General features: G+C 40.6%; 1 protein-coding gene across 1 annotated transcript in view; it reads right to left on the minus strand.

Moving 5' to 3' along the window:
* The window catches only part of LOC133399109 (C-Jun-amino-terminal kinase-interacting protein 1-like), a 50,693-nt gene continuing 34,868 nt past the window's right edge, over positions 1 to 15,825 (minus strand). The window contains exons 5-12 of the mRNA XM_061670237.1: positions 13,609 to 14,736; positions 10,794 to 10,869; positions 7,191 to 7,363; positions 4,320 to 4,423; positions 4,107 to 4,223; positions 3,066 to 3,136; positions 2,399 to 2,497; positions 1 to 1,510 (exon numbers count right to left, since the gene is read on the minus strand). Of these exons, the coding sequence (XP_061526221.1) occupies positions 1,438 to 1,510; positions 2,399 to 2,497; positions 3,066 to 3,136; positions 4,107 to 4,223; positions 4,320 to 4,423; positions 7,191 to 7,363; positions 10,794 to 10,869; positions 13,609 to 14,736 (1,841 nt within the window). The 3' untranslated portion in view covers positions 1 to 1,437. The remainder of the gene's footprint in view (positions 1,511 to 2,398; positions 2,498 to 3,065; positions 3,137 to 4,106; positions 4,224 to 4,319; positions 4,424 to 7,190; positions 7,364 to 10,793; positions 10,870 to 13,608; positions 14,737 to 15,825) is intronic.

Genomic DNA, 15,825 nt, shown 5'->3' on the forward strand with positions numbered 1-15,825 from the left:
AACAGCAGATTTTGTTTATTCTCAGGAACTAACGGGGGACTTTAAGATAGCCAAATCCTTTAATGAGAATCCTGTATTTTAGAAACATTCTGTTAAATATATATATGTCCCATAAAATGATCTGTTACAAATAAATGTTAGTGATAGCAGATGAAGAAAGCTGTTATGTGTCCCCACTGCAGAACAACTGCTGTGCTATTCATTCTTCTGTTCGGCTTCTCTTCTGATTTCCCTTCATCCAAAGACCATCCTCAGGGTAACAAAGACTAACTGAGAAACAAGGCATGCTTGGACAGTTCTGTAGCTCCAACAGAACCTGCACATGTTGCCGTACAGAACAGACTGTACCAATGCAGCATGTGAGGAGCAGTGGGGGGAAAAAGCAATCAAAACACTACATCATCACAATCTTCGTTCACTCACACACTCAGTAGCATCATTTTGCATTATTTCAAATGTTGCGAACATGATGAAAAAGAGGCACTAGTTGTGAAGTTCTCTGCTCCTGTGTACCTGCTGTATCATACTCCCTTAACTGAGATTTTGTCTTGATTCGGTCTCGACGTGAAGTCCTTTGTCTGACATCCTCTTAAACCACATAACTGCCTATTTCTAATATCCCTGGCATTAAAAACCTTTTGTGATTCGAAACTTTAGTTTTTGTAACACACTAGTGAAACACAATGTGTCTGGATTCTAAAAATACAGCTGCAAGTTCCATCAGTGCTCTTCAGGATTAATACAGTCTTATCATAGTTATGAAATGAATACCCAAAGTTGTCAGATCAGATCACACGTTCAACAGTTATTTGCATACAATCCCCAACTAATTATTTCTTCCTGCAATGTCTACTCTTACTTGGATTGGTAGATTCTTCCATTTCCCAGGGTGCTTTTCAGTTCACAGAAAGCCACCATGCATGGAACCTAGGAATTTTAGTCTTCTGCCTGCTCCTTTTGTTGTTGTGTCAATGCAAGGATGTTCGTTTGTTCATACACACCTCTAAATACTCAATATTGCAGGAAAAAGTCTCCCCCTGTTAACTTTACATCATATGTAAATACCACTGCCGTTTTTTTGTAATATCTTTTTTTAAACTAGTGCAAGCACAAGGCAGTTCAGTTTCGTTTCCCCGTTGTGAGGTGACTGCTACTTCGCTGACTGGCACCACAAAGGCTGCAGTGATATGTGCTCCTCACGGACAGCCCGTGATCACCTCATTATCACCGATGCCATTTTGCATAATATTTCCAACACTCTTTTGGCTTCATCCCATCTCCTCTTGCCGCACAAACAACCTTTGAACACTACTACAGTCCACCTATTTTCCGGCTTGCTCCTCAGATATGTTGTTAGTTTCTTACGTGTGTCCTTCATGCAACATCATGTTATGATAAGGTGTACTGTACAAGGCGGTGATTGAAGGCAGGACTAGGCTACTCCAAGTAGATGTCTTCTGTGGGACACGAAAACTCCACAAATTCTTTGTAATACAAATGGAAGGCTTTCCTGTAAAACAAAGACATGGCAATTAAAAAATAAATACATAGATAAATAAAAAAAACAAAACTTATTGGACACCTTATATCAAAACAGTTATGCAGAATTTTTTTAAGTTGTGAACAATTGTCCAATCTGTTTCATGCAAAGGGCTTAGGGCCACATTTGCCAACTGTCTATGACTGAGTCCAATAACATGTAATCTTCCTGAACAAAATGTTTGGAACATGAAGTAAGTAGAAGCACATTGTAGTGAAACCTCGTTATAACCCGGTATAACGGATATCGAAGTAACGGACTGGTGCCGTGAGCCACAGGGCTAATTTACATGCATCATGGTGCATGTGCTGGATTGCTACATTCTTGAAAATGGCAGATGTGGGTTAAAATCCTGGCTGGAGGAGGTCGCGGGTGTGCTGGAGCCTATCCAAGCTACCTCCGGGCGAAAGGCAGGGTACACCCTGAACTGGTCGGCAGCCAATCGCAGGGCACATAGAAACAAACAACCATTCGCACTCACATTCACACCTACGGGCAATTTAGAGTCTTCAATTAACCTTCCATGTATGTTTTTGGGATGTGGAAGGAAACCGGAGTGCCCGGAGAAAACCCACGCAGGCACGGGGAGAACATGCAAACTCCACACACTCGAGTCCTCAGAACTGTGAGGCAGATGTGCTAACCATTTGCCCACAGTGCCGCTGGAGGATGTTAACTTGGATTAACTCTTCAAACATTTTCAAGAGTTTTTAAACTATTTATTTACAGTGGTTTTGTACTGTATTGTCTGTTTTAGGCCACAAAAAACAATAATTTTGTACTGTATGCTTGTATTTAGTCATGAAAAAAAGTACTTCAATATAAGTGACAATTGGCTGCAACGGACAATTAACTTACCCTACTGACTCTGCAACAGCCTTGGTGGAGTCCTCAGACACAAACACATGGCAAGCAAATCTCTTGTCTGCCGGGTGCTTGGTTATGAAACCAAAATATCTGCAGGGACGCAACAAATGAGAAGAGTCATCATTCCGAGATATTTCAACTCAGTGAACCCTGTCATGGATGCTATTGCACTGGAGGGATGTAATCCTATTTCATTAACAAACAACAAAAAACTAACTAAAACCTTAAAATAAAATGGAAGGAATGACGTTGGAGCCACGGTGGCATGTTCTCCCCGTGCCTGCGTGCCTGCGTGGGTTTTCTCCGGGCACTGCGGGTTCCTCGCACATCCCAAAAACATGCATGAATTGGAGACTCTAAATTGCCCATAGGTGTGAATGTGAGTGCGAATGGTTGTTTGTTTGTATGTGCCCTTCGATTGGCTGGCAACCAGTTCAGGGTGTACCCTGCCTCCTGCCCGATGATAGCTCGGAGAGGCTCCAGCACCCTAGTGAGGAGTAGCGGCTCAGAAAATGGATGGATGGATGGAATGACGTTGGAAAAAAAACAGAGTAAAATAATCCTGACAACAATGTCGTTCTATAAAGAAACAAACAAAACAAACAGAATAGATGAGAGAAGAAATTGGAGGGTTTGAGTTACAGTTTGGTTGACTTACTTGCAGTTTTTGGGGTGATAACCACAGAAGGAGATGTTTTTTAACTGGAAAAAGTGGCTGCACTCGTTACTCTGACAGAGATATAAAAGGAAGAAGAGTTAAGCGCAGAAAGAGGAACAATAATATTTCAATGTACAATCAAAAAATACACAATCAAATATTATCCATGTAGCACTTTTTATACGTACAAAAAATAAAAACCAAAGTGCCAGAATTTAAATAGCAGGAACAAGACAAAAATACATGATTTATGTGCTACATTTTTGTGATTAATTATATGCATTAACACATGACAATTGTGACAGCCCTAATATAAACTGATGGATAATAGGACATACAATAAATTATGATAACAAATACATAAATGAATAAGAAAATTAGATAAATAAATGCCTAAAAAAATAACAAAGAAATCAGTTAAAAGCTAAATAAATAATGAAGGAATCAGATAAAACCTAGACCAAAGAGGTGAGCGTTAAGCCTTCTTTTAAAAGCGTCAACAGTCTCTGCATTTCTGATGCCCTCTGGCAGGCTGTTCCAGAGGCACGGGCCATAATGGCTGAATGCAGCCTCGCCGTAGACTTTAAGGTTTAATTTTGGGTATTGTGATTAACAGTCATGCTTAAGTAAGGTGAGACACATGTTTTTTTTTGTTTTTGATGGTGTATATATAAAATCAACATAAGTGCAAATAATTTGACTAGTCTACACTACTAAACTAGAGGAGAAAAAGGATACATCCAGCGCAACGCAATTTCTAGTCAGTGGTTTTGTCAGTGAACGTTTGTCATGTCAGGCATTTATTTTGTGAAACTTGATTTGAAAATAAAATATTTTTTTTAATTGTCAAATTAACAGTACGGAAGACAATTATCGCTATTAAAGTTGCACTGTTGAATAGTACTAAAATAAAATTGTTAAACGTAGTGCCTGAAGGGTATACACATGGCCACACGGAGGCGACACCGCCGTTCCAACGTCCAAATGACATTGCTTGGTAGTGTATACAGTAGCTACATGAAAAACACAAAGCAGTCTTACTCGGTCAGAAGCATAATAATCCTCCTGAACAGCCAATTTGATTCCCTTCACACTGATTTCCAGGATACAGGATGAGGGCGGGTTGTGCTTCACTGTCATTCTTCTATTGGTAGCAATCTGGGAAAAGCAAATGGATCAGTATTTTTCATGACATACAGTAAGTGTTAAAATACCACACTGGAGCCGATATAGAGAAGAAAAAAAAACAGGTACCTTTTGCATAGCTGCACAAAGAACATCGTTTCCTTTGTGGTAGGGCACGTGAACTGAGCCGAGGAACTTTAGTCGGTATCTGTCTTGCCACTCACAGCTCTTTGCTGTGAAAAGACAAAATAGATCCACAAAGCATTAGTTTTTACAATATCATCACATTTGTAAACCCATTTTATTTTGTTTACAGATCACTGCAGATTGTTTGCAGTAACACTAGGAAACAACAGCAACCAACGGTCTCGACCTTTCGACTGCTTTGTGGCTATGAACTGTACGGAGTAAACTAGTTTCTGCCCCTTCCTTTTAAGGTTAGGAACAGGTTTTTTGTGGGTTACTGTATTTATTTTTATTATTTTATATTTATTGCCTGGAGGTGTTTATCATGCAAATATTTACTGACTTACTTTAGTTACGACTTGCTCCTGCATAAATATAGTTTAGCAATAGAGACAGCGGGCTCTATTTTAGTGACTAGCGCAAATCCAGTGCTGCACTTGCGGTAACTCTGTGAGGAGGCGGGTTAGACCCGGTTTTGGAAATTTTGTGGACCGCTTTTCTGTCAATATAAGCTTCTTGTCGAACTGTACTGTCCAGAGTTTCTGCACATGCGTGAGCTGAGCCACCAGCATCTATCAAGTTAAAAACTTTTACTATACTATTTTATAATATATTAGGGTGGTCCTTATTTGTAGGGAGAATTTGAAAAATGAATATTTCAATGAGCAAAGGCCTGGATATGGTGTGAAACCATGAGAAAACACTTCCTGTGAAGTTTCAGATCGATCGGACATGTTTAAGAGATGCACCAAAGGCAATTTATATATATATATATATATATATATATATATATATATATATATATATATATATATACACACACACACACACACACACACACACACAGTGGGTATGGAAAGTATTCAGACCCCCTTATATTTTTCACTCTTTGTTATATTGCAGTCATTTGTTAAATAATTTAAGTTCCTTTTTTCCCCCTCATTAATGTACACACCCCATATTGACAGAAAAAAAAATGAAATTATTAATAAAGAAAAACTGAAATATTACACAGCCATAAGTATTCAGACCCTTTGCTGTGACACTCATATTTAACTCAGGTGCTGTCCATTTCTTCTGATCATTCTTGAGATGGTTCTACACCTTCACTGGAGTCCAGCTTTGTTTGATTATACTGATTTGACTTGATTAGGAAAGCAACACACCTGTTTGTATAAGACCTTTCAGCTCGCAGTGCATGTCAGAGCAAATGAGAATTATGAGGTCAAAGGAACTGCCTGAAGAGCTCAGAGACAGAATTGTGGCAAGGCACAGATCTGGCCAAGGTTCCAAAAAACATTCTGCTGCACTTAAGGTTCCTAAGAGCACATAATCCTGAAATGGAAGACGTTTGGGGCGGCACGGTGGACGACTGGTTAGAGCGTCAGCCTCACAGTTCTGAGGACCAGGGTTCAATCCCCAGCCCCGCCTGTGCGGAGTTTGCATGTTCTCCCCGTGCCTGCGTGGGTTTTCTCCGGGCACTCTGGTTTCCATCCACATCCCAAAAACAAACAAACAAAAAAAAACATGCATGAATTGGAGACTCTAAATTGCCCGTAGGTGTGAATGTGAGTGCGAATGGTTGTTTGTTTGTATGTGCCCTGCGATTGGTTGGCAACCAGTTCAGGGTGTACCCCGCCTCCTGCCCGATAATAGCTGGGATAGGCTCCAGCACGCCTGCGACCCTAGTGAGGAGAAGCGGCTCAGAAAATGGATGGATGAATGGAAGAGGTTTGGAACGATCAGAACCCTTCCAGAGCTGGCCGTCCGGCCAAACTGAACAATTGGGGGAGAAGAGCCTTGGTGAGTGAGGTAAAGAAGAACCCAAAGATCACTGTGGCTGAGCTCCAGAGATGCAGTCGGGAGATGGGAGAAAGTTCTAGAAAGTCAACCATCACAACAGCCCTCCACCAATCGGGGCTGTATGGCAGAGTGGCCCGATGGAAGCCTCTCCTCAGTGCAAGACACATGAAAGCCCGCATGGAGTTTGCTAAAAAATGCCTGAAGGACTCCAAGATGGTGAGAAATAAGATTATCTGGTCTGATGAGACAAGATAGAAATTGTTGGCCTTAATTCTCTTCTCTTAATTCTAATTGGCAAGTGTGACGAACAATCAATCGGTTGCAATCGAAGATGAATGCGGCCAAGTACAGGGATATACGGGTCGAAAACCTTCTCCAGAGTGCTCAGGACCTCAGACAAGACAATGACCCTAAACACACAGCTAAAATACCAAAGGAGCGGCTACAGGACAACTCTGTGACTGTTTTTGAATGGCCCAGCCAGAGCCCTGACTTAAACCCAATTGAGCATCTCTGGAGAGACCTGAAAATGGCTGCCCACCAATATTCACCATCCAACCTGACAGAACTGGAGAGGATCTGCAAGGAGGAATGGCAGCTGATCCCCAAATCCAGGTGTGAAAAACTTGTTCCATCATTCCCAAAAAGACTCATGGCTGTATTAGCTCAAAATGGTGCTTCTACTGAATACTGAGCAAAGGGTCTGAATACTTATGGCTGTGTGATATTTCAGTTTTTCTTTTTTAATAAATCTGCAAAAATTTCAACAATTCCGTTTTTTGTGCTGTGTGTACATTAATGAGGAAAAAAATAAACTTAAAGGATTTTAGCAAATGGCTGCAATATATACATTTATAAATTTAAGGGGGTCTGAATACTTTCACACACACACACACACACACACGCACATGCACACAGTGGGACCTCATTAAAATGGACCCGAATATAAAGGATATCTGATTTGTTGTAAACCAAGGATACCTGTATTTGTGTGTTTGTGGTGCTTATTACCTTTGAAGCTGTCAGCCTCCTTGGTTACCTCGATAGCATAGTAAGCAGGGAATATCCCCCGGGCACCAGTTCTCATGTTGAAACCCTCATACCAGTAATCCTCCCCTTGGACTTCAACCAGCAATGGATCATCCACCTCTAGCTCCAACTCATCATCATGCCTAGGGACAAACCTGCAGAAAACAAGATGAAGCTGAAGATCTGTGGGATCTCTGAAGGTTTTTGTATACGAACTAGTTTGTCATGTTTTTATTAAATGTCTAAGAAAAAGTGTATGTTTACACTGTAAATTTGAACTTGTCCTAACAGTTAAAAAAATCTCATGACTATACACATATTGTATTATACAGCAATTTAACAGTTACAGTCCACTAATGTGCTTATGCACAGTTGCACACCATAATGTCTGTAAATGCATCCCAAGAGGCTGCTATTCACGAAAGGTTTACTCATGTTTCTCACCTATGTATCTACAAGTTCAGAGGCTGCATGCAGCCTAATTTGATGTCAAGTGGGCTAGACCAGTAAATTTGTAGCATAACTAATATAAATAACAATAAGTGGGTGTTTCCCCCTTTTGTTTTAAAGGGGACCTAAAGCCAAGGTGTCAAAACATTCTGTTATACTTACAGTAAATGTGCATATCTTCTTTATCCGCTGCTGTTTACTGAAATCTACGAGTAGTTATTCTAAAAAATAATATTTAAAACATTGCATCTAATCATTGGGGAGGAGGGGGGGGGCACATTTTTTGTCTTTTCACTTTTGCTCGTGCAAATTAGCGAGAATGTGTCATACATATGTTCACCAATCCCTGCCCACTTTATTTACTAAGGAAATCCTACAGTTAGGCAACACAGTGGACGACTGGTTAGCACATCTACCTTACAGTTCTGAGGACCGAGGTTCAAATCCCGGCCCCACCTGTGTGGAGTTTGCATGTTCTACTCGTGCCACTGTGGGTTTTCTCCAGGTACTCTGGTTTCTTCCCACATCCCAAAAACATGCGTGGTAGGTTGACTGACGACTCTAAATTGCCCGTAGGTGTGAATGGTTGTTCGCTTATATGTGCCCTGCAATTGGCTGGTGACCAGTTCAGGGTGTACCCCACCTTTCGCTCGAAGATAGCTGGGATAGGCTCCAGCACGCCCGCAACCCTAGTGAGGATAAGCGGTACAGAAAATGGATGGATGGATCATACAGTTAGTAAATATTCTGCAATGACAAGCTATGTATTTGTTTTCATTACATGTACAAAAGCTAGATAATAAACCGTGATCATAAACGCCATGATCTCCATGTATTTACAGAGTTGTGAACTGCATTAAACAATAGATACAAAATACAAAGATACTGTGCCTTTTATGGCATTGCTTGAACAATACAGTAGGATTAGACCAAACCAAACTCTTTTGTAGTGAAGCAGTTGACAAATAGGTTTTGATTGCATATTTTGTAAAACTATTACAGCAGCGAAAAATTATTTTTTACAGAACTGTAAGCAGAACTGGCACTAAAACCACCCCGCACGAACCACAATGTCTTTTATGTATTGTGGCTTCTGACCAGGTGTTGAAAGGATGACAAGCCTATCACTTAAATGCACATGGGATGGGTCACTCTCAGCCGTAACCATGCCAAAATAACAACAACAAACTTAGCGGTCTGCTCAACCTTTTGCTCTCTTTCATATGCAGCCAGCCTTGTGTCGTGTGACAAGTCTTTGATTCTGCGCTGAGTGATATAAAACGTAAGGAAAGCCATGTCTCTCGCAAATGACTGTGTACAATGGTCAATGAATGCACTGTTTCTCAGTAAGTGAACGTGTTACAGAGTGAAAGCTCATGGCTAAATTATGAACTGAATTACGAAGCACTGCATCAGTGCACAAATGTTTTGAATGAATTATTTTAATTACCGTAATTTCTCATGTATAATGCGCACCATGTATAATGCGCACCCCCAAAATTGACCTCAAAATTCTGGAAAACCCTTCTACCTATGTATAATTAATTTTTACAATGCATGATTTTGCTTCTACCCATATGATCAAAACATGAATTATTTTTTGTATTTTGTTTGTTTTTTCAAATAATTATTCTGAAACTAAACACCTTATTTGAACACACAATACTTTATTTTTATTAACTTGCTCTTATTTTAAAATTCACAGCCCTACTTTTATTTAGTAAATGAGAAAACACACAGTTGTGCTCATGTTTGATTACCCAGGCAGGATTTGTAAGAGGTGTACAGTTATTTTAAGAAAACATGAAGGACGGTGGCCGACTGGTTAGAGTGTCAGCCTCACAGTTCTGAGGACCCGGGTTCAATCCCCGGCCCCGCCTGTTTGGAGTTTGCATGTTTTCTCCGGGCACTCCGGTTTTCCTCCCACATCCCAAAAACATGCATTAATTGGAGACTCTTAATTGCCTGTAGGTGTGACTATGAGTGTGAATGGTTGTTAGTTTGTATGTGCCCTGCGAGTGGCTGGCAACCAGTTCAGGGTGTACCTTGTCTCCTGCCTGATGACAGCTAACCCTAACCCACGCCCACGACCCTAGTGAGGAGAAGCGGCTCAGGAAATGGATGGATGGATGAAGGACCAGGCGAAACACATTTTATTTTAATGGCATTCAAATTAAACTGTCAAGCATTTCAGAAAAGCATTATCGTTAAACAAAACATAACCATAAAGAAATTAATGATGGTTGTTGTTCAGGCATAAGTCGTATTAAAAAATTATAATAATAAAATCAAATATTTCACAAATTCTCCCTGGGTATGTAAACGTATGAGCACAATTGTACATTTATATGTCATATGTACCACTGTCATATTGAAATGAAAGTGTAGTCTACACCTTTTTCATAACCACTAGGTGGCATACTAGAATGAAAGTGTACAACTTTCATAACCTCTAGGGGGCGCTGGCATAGTGGAATGAACATGTACAGCTTTTTCATAACCTAGAGGCGGCATACATTGATAAAATGTGAAAGTGTTTTTTGTTTTCTCCTATACCTATGTATAATGTGCAGTATTGACTTTTGACAATTTATTTAGGTAAAAAACGCGCATTATACATGGTATATTACGGTAACTGATTCTAGTGACGCAGTACTTCAAAAGACCTGCCGTTCCCATTACTAACCTAATATTTAACCTTTTCATGTTATTGGTTATAACCACTATTCTTGACTAAGATTTGAAAATGAAGTAATAACGTTACAAAACCTAAGTAGGAAACAATCAGACCAGTCAAACCCACAGTCTACGTAACATATGAAACAACGAATTGTCTGGCACTTTCGTGAAAATTGTTACGAAATAAGTGTCCACTCCAGACAAACTGTCAGATCAAGAAGCCGTGCTCAGTTATGTAAACACACATTTATTAGTCATATTTCGGGTTCCTGCCAAATCAAAGGTTTTAGATAATCTGGATTATCTGTTGGTTTGCTTATCCTGTCCGATCCAATGGAAAAACAAATTTCTTGTCCTGAAATAAAGGGGTCATTGTTCCTTTGTTTTCTAAATGTTCAACAATGAGGAATAGGTTCCTATAAAAATGTAGTGGCAATGATCATATTTTCTTCTCACCTGTAGACAGCCCGATGACTCTGATCCTGTTCTTCCCCATTTATGGCGCAAGAAAATAAACCAAAAGACTCTGCACCTAAGCCACCACAGAACATTTTGAAAAAAGTATGTCAGTTTCAAGGAAATAAATTACAACAAATATGTACATGTGCATAAAGAACAGCACCATTACTGATTTGTGTTGTATAGTCTAATTACTAAAACCACATGTCCCAGAGACATTTGCAAGCCTCAGAAAACAAAAAAATGAGAACAAAACTATACTTTCACAATAACATTTAATCATGCACACTAAACAAATGGAGCATATTTATCTTGGTTCTAAAATGAGCATCACTTCTCTTTGCCTTATTGATTTCCTTTCAAATCAGCATTTAATGCAGTTTACTGAAGTAATCAAATTGCACAATGAATTTTTTATGATTGCGAATCAGTTTTTGTTGTTGAAAATTGAAACAATTCATTCATGAATAAGTATTTGCAACACTGCAGAGAAATGGTTTTACTTTTTATGATTTGCATGGGAGACGTTAACCCACAGTAACAGACATTACACACAATAGCATGCAACTCTTATGTGCTTCTTAACTGTTTCATACAGAGTTCTATTTGAAATGTATCAAGAAACACTTAAATATTGTTGTTAAAATGTGAAATTAAGCCCAGGAGATTGTACGCTGGTAAATTCTAAAACGTGTTCTAATGTCCTATTGAGAAAAATGTTTTTTTTTTTAAAAAAAAGGGAACAACAGTACAGTATATAGCAATTAACGGGGATACATTATGGAAGGGTCGCGGGCGTGCTGGAGCCTATCCCAGCCATCATCAGGCAGGAGGCGGAGTACACCCTGAACTGGTTGCCAGCCAATCGCAGGGCACATACAAACACCTACGGGCAATTTAGAGTCTCCAATCAATGCATGTTTTTGGGATTTGGGAGAAAACCCACGCAGGCACGGGGAGAACATGCAAACTCCACACAGGCGGGGCCGGGGATTGAACCCGGGTCCTCAGAACTGTGAGGCTGACGCTCTAACCAGTCATCCACCGTGCCGCCTTTTTTAAGTACTGGTACTTTGGAAATTAATAAACGACAGCACTCATGTGGTATTTTAAATACCAGTCCACAAAAAGCCGACAGTCAGCCAATAACTTTTCTAATCAAAAAGTTAGAAAATGGGTTCTGTGTGTGCACGCAACTCTGTGGAAGCCAGGAGAATGAAATGGCATCAAACTGCTATTTCCTGCCTCCTGCGGACATGTTCGCACGCATTAGCGTTAGCCACCGAGACGTAACCTCAGAGTACGCAGCTCACGAGGCTGTGTCAGCAAAGTCAGTGTTACAAAATATGCAGTGGATTTTCCTGTGCTCTTAGGCAAACTTGGCATTTGCTGCACACGAGAGTCAGTGTTACCAGCAGGAGATTGATAGCATCGATAGCATGAGACAACTTAGCGTGGAAGCCCAGCTTGGGGCGCTCCAACCCGAATACAGACTACACTCGTCGTCGGAGACCACTCTGGAAATCAGGGAGTTCGAAAAGAATAAAAAACCACCCGAATGCAAAACCAAAACCACGTACGATCCAAGTGGAACCAAAAGGTCCACTTTTGTAGTGTTGTGGCGCCGTACGAAATTAAAAACAGCACTGTCCGGCCGCTGACGGGGTGCACGTGTATTGTTTACAATGGGAGAAATCAAATGCAGGCACATTCAAGAATACTGCTGACTAAAGGTGTATACAGTGTTACATATGAGTAAAGTAAATTACGTATAAATATAAATAATTATTATAGTCATGGAAAAAAACCATTATTAGTTGCTTGTTGCAACTTCAGTTGCAACTTAAAGTACATTGGACAAACACTGTATAATGATGACAATGAAACTGGCTCATAAGAGTTGAATTTAAGAGCGGATATCAAGCTTGAGCAAATTTCAATGGTTTTCTTGATAATAACCAAAATCTTTTTAATATTACAATTAAGCTTATGTATTCTTCAGGTAAAATGCATTTTGTGGTACCAGGCATTAAAATGAACAGGAAATTGAAGGAACAACGGGTGTGTAGTATTTTTCTTCTGTATATAGGCGGCACGGTTGACGAATGGTTAGCACATCTGCCTCACAGTTCTGAGGACCCGGATTCAAATCCGGCCTCGCCTGTGTGGAGTTTGCATGTTCTCCCCGCGCCTGTGTTGGTACTCCGGTTTCCTCCCAGATCCCCAAAACATGCAATTAATTGAAAACTCAAAAATGGCCGTAGGTGTAAATGTGAGTGCAAATAGTTGTTTGTTTAGATGTCCACTGCGATTGGCTGGGGACCAGTTCAGGGTGTACCCCGCCTCTCACCCGAAGATAGCTGGGATAGGCTCCAGCACGCTCGTGACTCTAGTGAGGATAAGCGGTTCAGAAAATGGATGTATACTGTATATAGTTGAACAATTTTATATACATACAAACACACGCATATTTGGCATATTAATATGATCATGCAGCAATTGATCTAATTATTTAAAAATGACTAATGTCAAGAATGGGCTAAAGTTTATAAAAAATTCTTGAAGTAATAAAAATATAAAAGTATTTGAAGGTGGTTTGTCAGTTTTCAGAAAGTGGATGGATGGCATTCTACTGCATTGCTAGTGTTTTAGATTTTTGCCATGGTATCATTTCAGTACCGGTATCGAGGTACTTTATACAGGTATAGTATCTAAGTCAGAATTTTGGTATCGTGACGCCACTAATGCACACATTTACATTTAAATGATCTAAAATGCAATTAAACAGTACGTTAAGAAGGTGCTGACTTACTTGATGAGCTTGATCGTCCGTTCATGAAGACATTGAGGAACTTCTTGGAGAAATGCAAGTCACCATCGGGCGTGGAGTCTTCCGACAGACAAGCTGTGTCCTCTCGTCTCACTCCATCCAGACGAGCGCACTCTTCCTCTTCATCTTCCTCCTCGTACTCTTCCCCAATGGCAGACTCATAGGGAGAGGAGACACAGTTGTCGTAGACTGTAGCCGAATCGCTGTCGTCGCTGTAACCTTGATAACACTGCCTCAAACTGACAAGTTCTAGCTGAGCGTGCTCGTCCACCACCAAAGTGTATTTGACTGAGTCGTACGACAGTCCCCTGGCATCAGAGCTCATGGAAGTTCTTAGTAGAGTGGCTCTGCTGTTGCTGCTTTCCACCTTTCCGACCACTTTCTTTATTCTTTCGTCCAGGGTTATTCTGTCCACATCCTCATCCTCCCCACAGTAGTTTTCGTCCGTTGCATCCACATACTCGACTGATGATCCAGTTCTCAACATTGCCCCTGCCCCTGTTCCTGACCCATTGAGACTGAAGTCCAGTGCCAGGGAAGAATGAGTTGACAGAGCCATGCTAGGTGGCGTGATGAGCGATTCAACACAGGATGCGTAAGAAGGTGGGGCGATATAGACTTCGTCCTCCTCGTAGATGGAGGGGTTGGACTGGTCAGGTAGTGGCTGGTAAGGAGGTGGGCCTTCTGTATCAGAGCTAATGGACATACGACCCTGCTCACTCAGTTGTGAAAGGAAAGGCCGGTCCTGTGTGCAAGGAGGCTCTGAAGGGTCCGAACAGCGCTGCACTGGAGTAAGATAAATCTCCTCTGTGGGCTCCTCTGGAGCCTCTGAGTGGTGCTGGATCCTCTCCTGTTGGTAGCCACAACCATCCACCTTGCCAGCTGGATACAGAGGAGCTGGTTTGTAATTCTGTGGCGGCGGGGGTGGTTTCGCCTGAAACTTTGGCCGCGTCGACGCTGCTGTTGTTGAGCTTTGCGAATCTCCAGACGTCTGCGAGTGCCGGCAGGGGGCGTCGGTGGAGGTGCCTCTGTCTTTGGTCTGCGCACCGCCGCTCCGCACCTTGTCTTCGTCACTCAGGCAGCTGTGCTCACGCAAGGGTGTTAGTTCACCTGGAAGATGAGAAAAGACACACAGCAACACAAAGACAGCACACACGCACAAACAAACACAAAGGCCACACGCACACAAAAGGTTTAAGAACATGATGCACTCGTGACCACCAAAACAGACACATCCAGCATGAAGGCGGACATGGCAACAGAATACAGTCATAAAAAGTCATACAAAGAAAACCCAGAAAGACACAAAAGTATAAATGGTTAGGTAACATATGTCAGGATTACACAGCTAAATCCCCTTTACTCATAAAAAGTCAAAGTACGCCGAAGGGATGGTGATTGACCGGTTATGTCATAATCCACTGCCAGGAAGTGCAGGCACGATGATTTTACTAGGGATGATACGCTGACAACCAACACAACAGATTAGCAAATAACTGGTGAATATTTTCATATAATTCAACATTTAAAGGCCCCCTAAAAAAGTTTGTCTTGATTTGCTGCTGAACAGTGTTGTCACATGAGTTTCTTTCAAAAGTACAGTTAACTAAATCTTTATTTTATTTTTTTATAAATATATTTTTGTATGCAAATTATTTTATCATGTAATTTGTTGCTACTATGAAGCTACCCATCAGAAAAATAATTGTTTCTCACGTTCACAGTGAAAAGAAGCCAAGCAGCAACATGGGTTGGTTGCAACATGCTGTGAAAATATTATTTTTAGTGTGTGCAATGCATAAATGTCATTTGCATGTTTAAATTAAATCAATTTTTTACACATGCATAATCTTAAAATACAATACATGAGCAGTAGATGACAATAAAAATGCTTAGTTTTGACTGAAAAGTACACTAATTAATTAATAAAAATTCTGTATGATTTACTATTGTAGTTGTAGTTTGCAGAGTTGTAGAACTGCACTGCACTGAGCGGTTTCAAATAGTTTGCCTTTAACTTAAATAAATAATAAGCACATACAAATGAAATGAGCATAATTCAATAAAGTAGACAATTTATTACAAACGTAAGCAGTTGAACTCCACATGACCGCTGACAGTCCAACGGAGAAAAACAGTTATCTTTGTAAAATTGTCATTTTTGATGACATGCCGAATAAAGATTTTTTATGTTCTTCA

This window comes from Phycodurus eques, chromosome 2, assembly GCF_024500275.1.
Source record: "Phycodurus eques isolate BA_2022a chromosome 2, UOR_Pequ_1.1, whole genome shotgun sequence".
NCBI classification, from domain to species: Eukaryota; Metazoa; Chordata; class Actinopteri; order Syngnathiformes; family Syngnathidae; genus Phycodurus; species Phycodurus eques.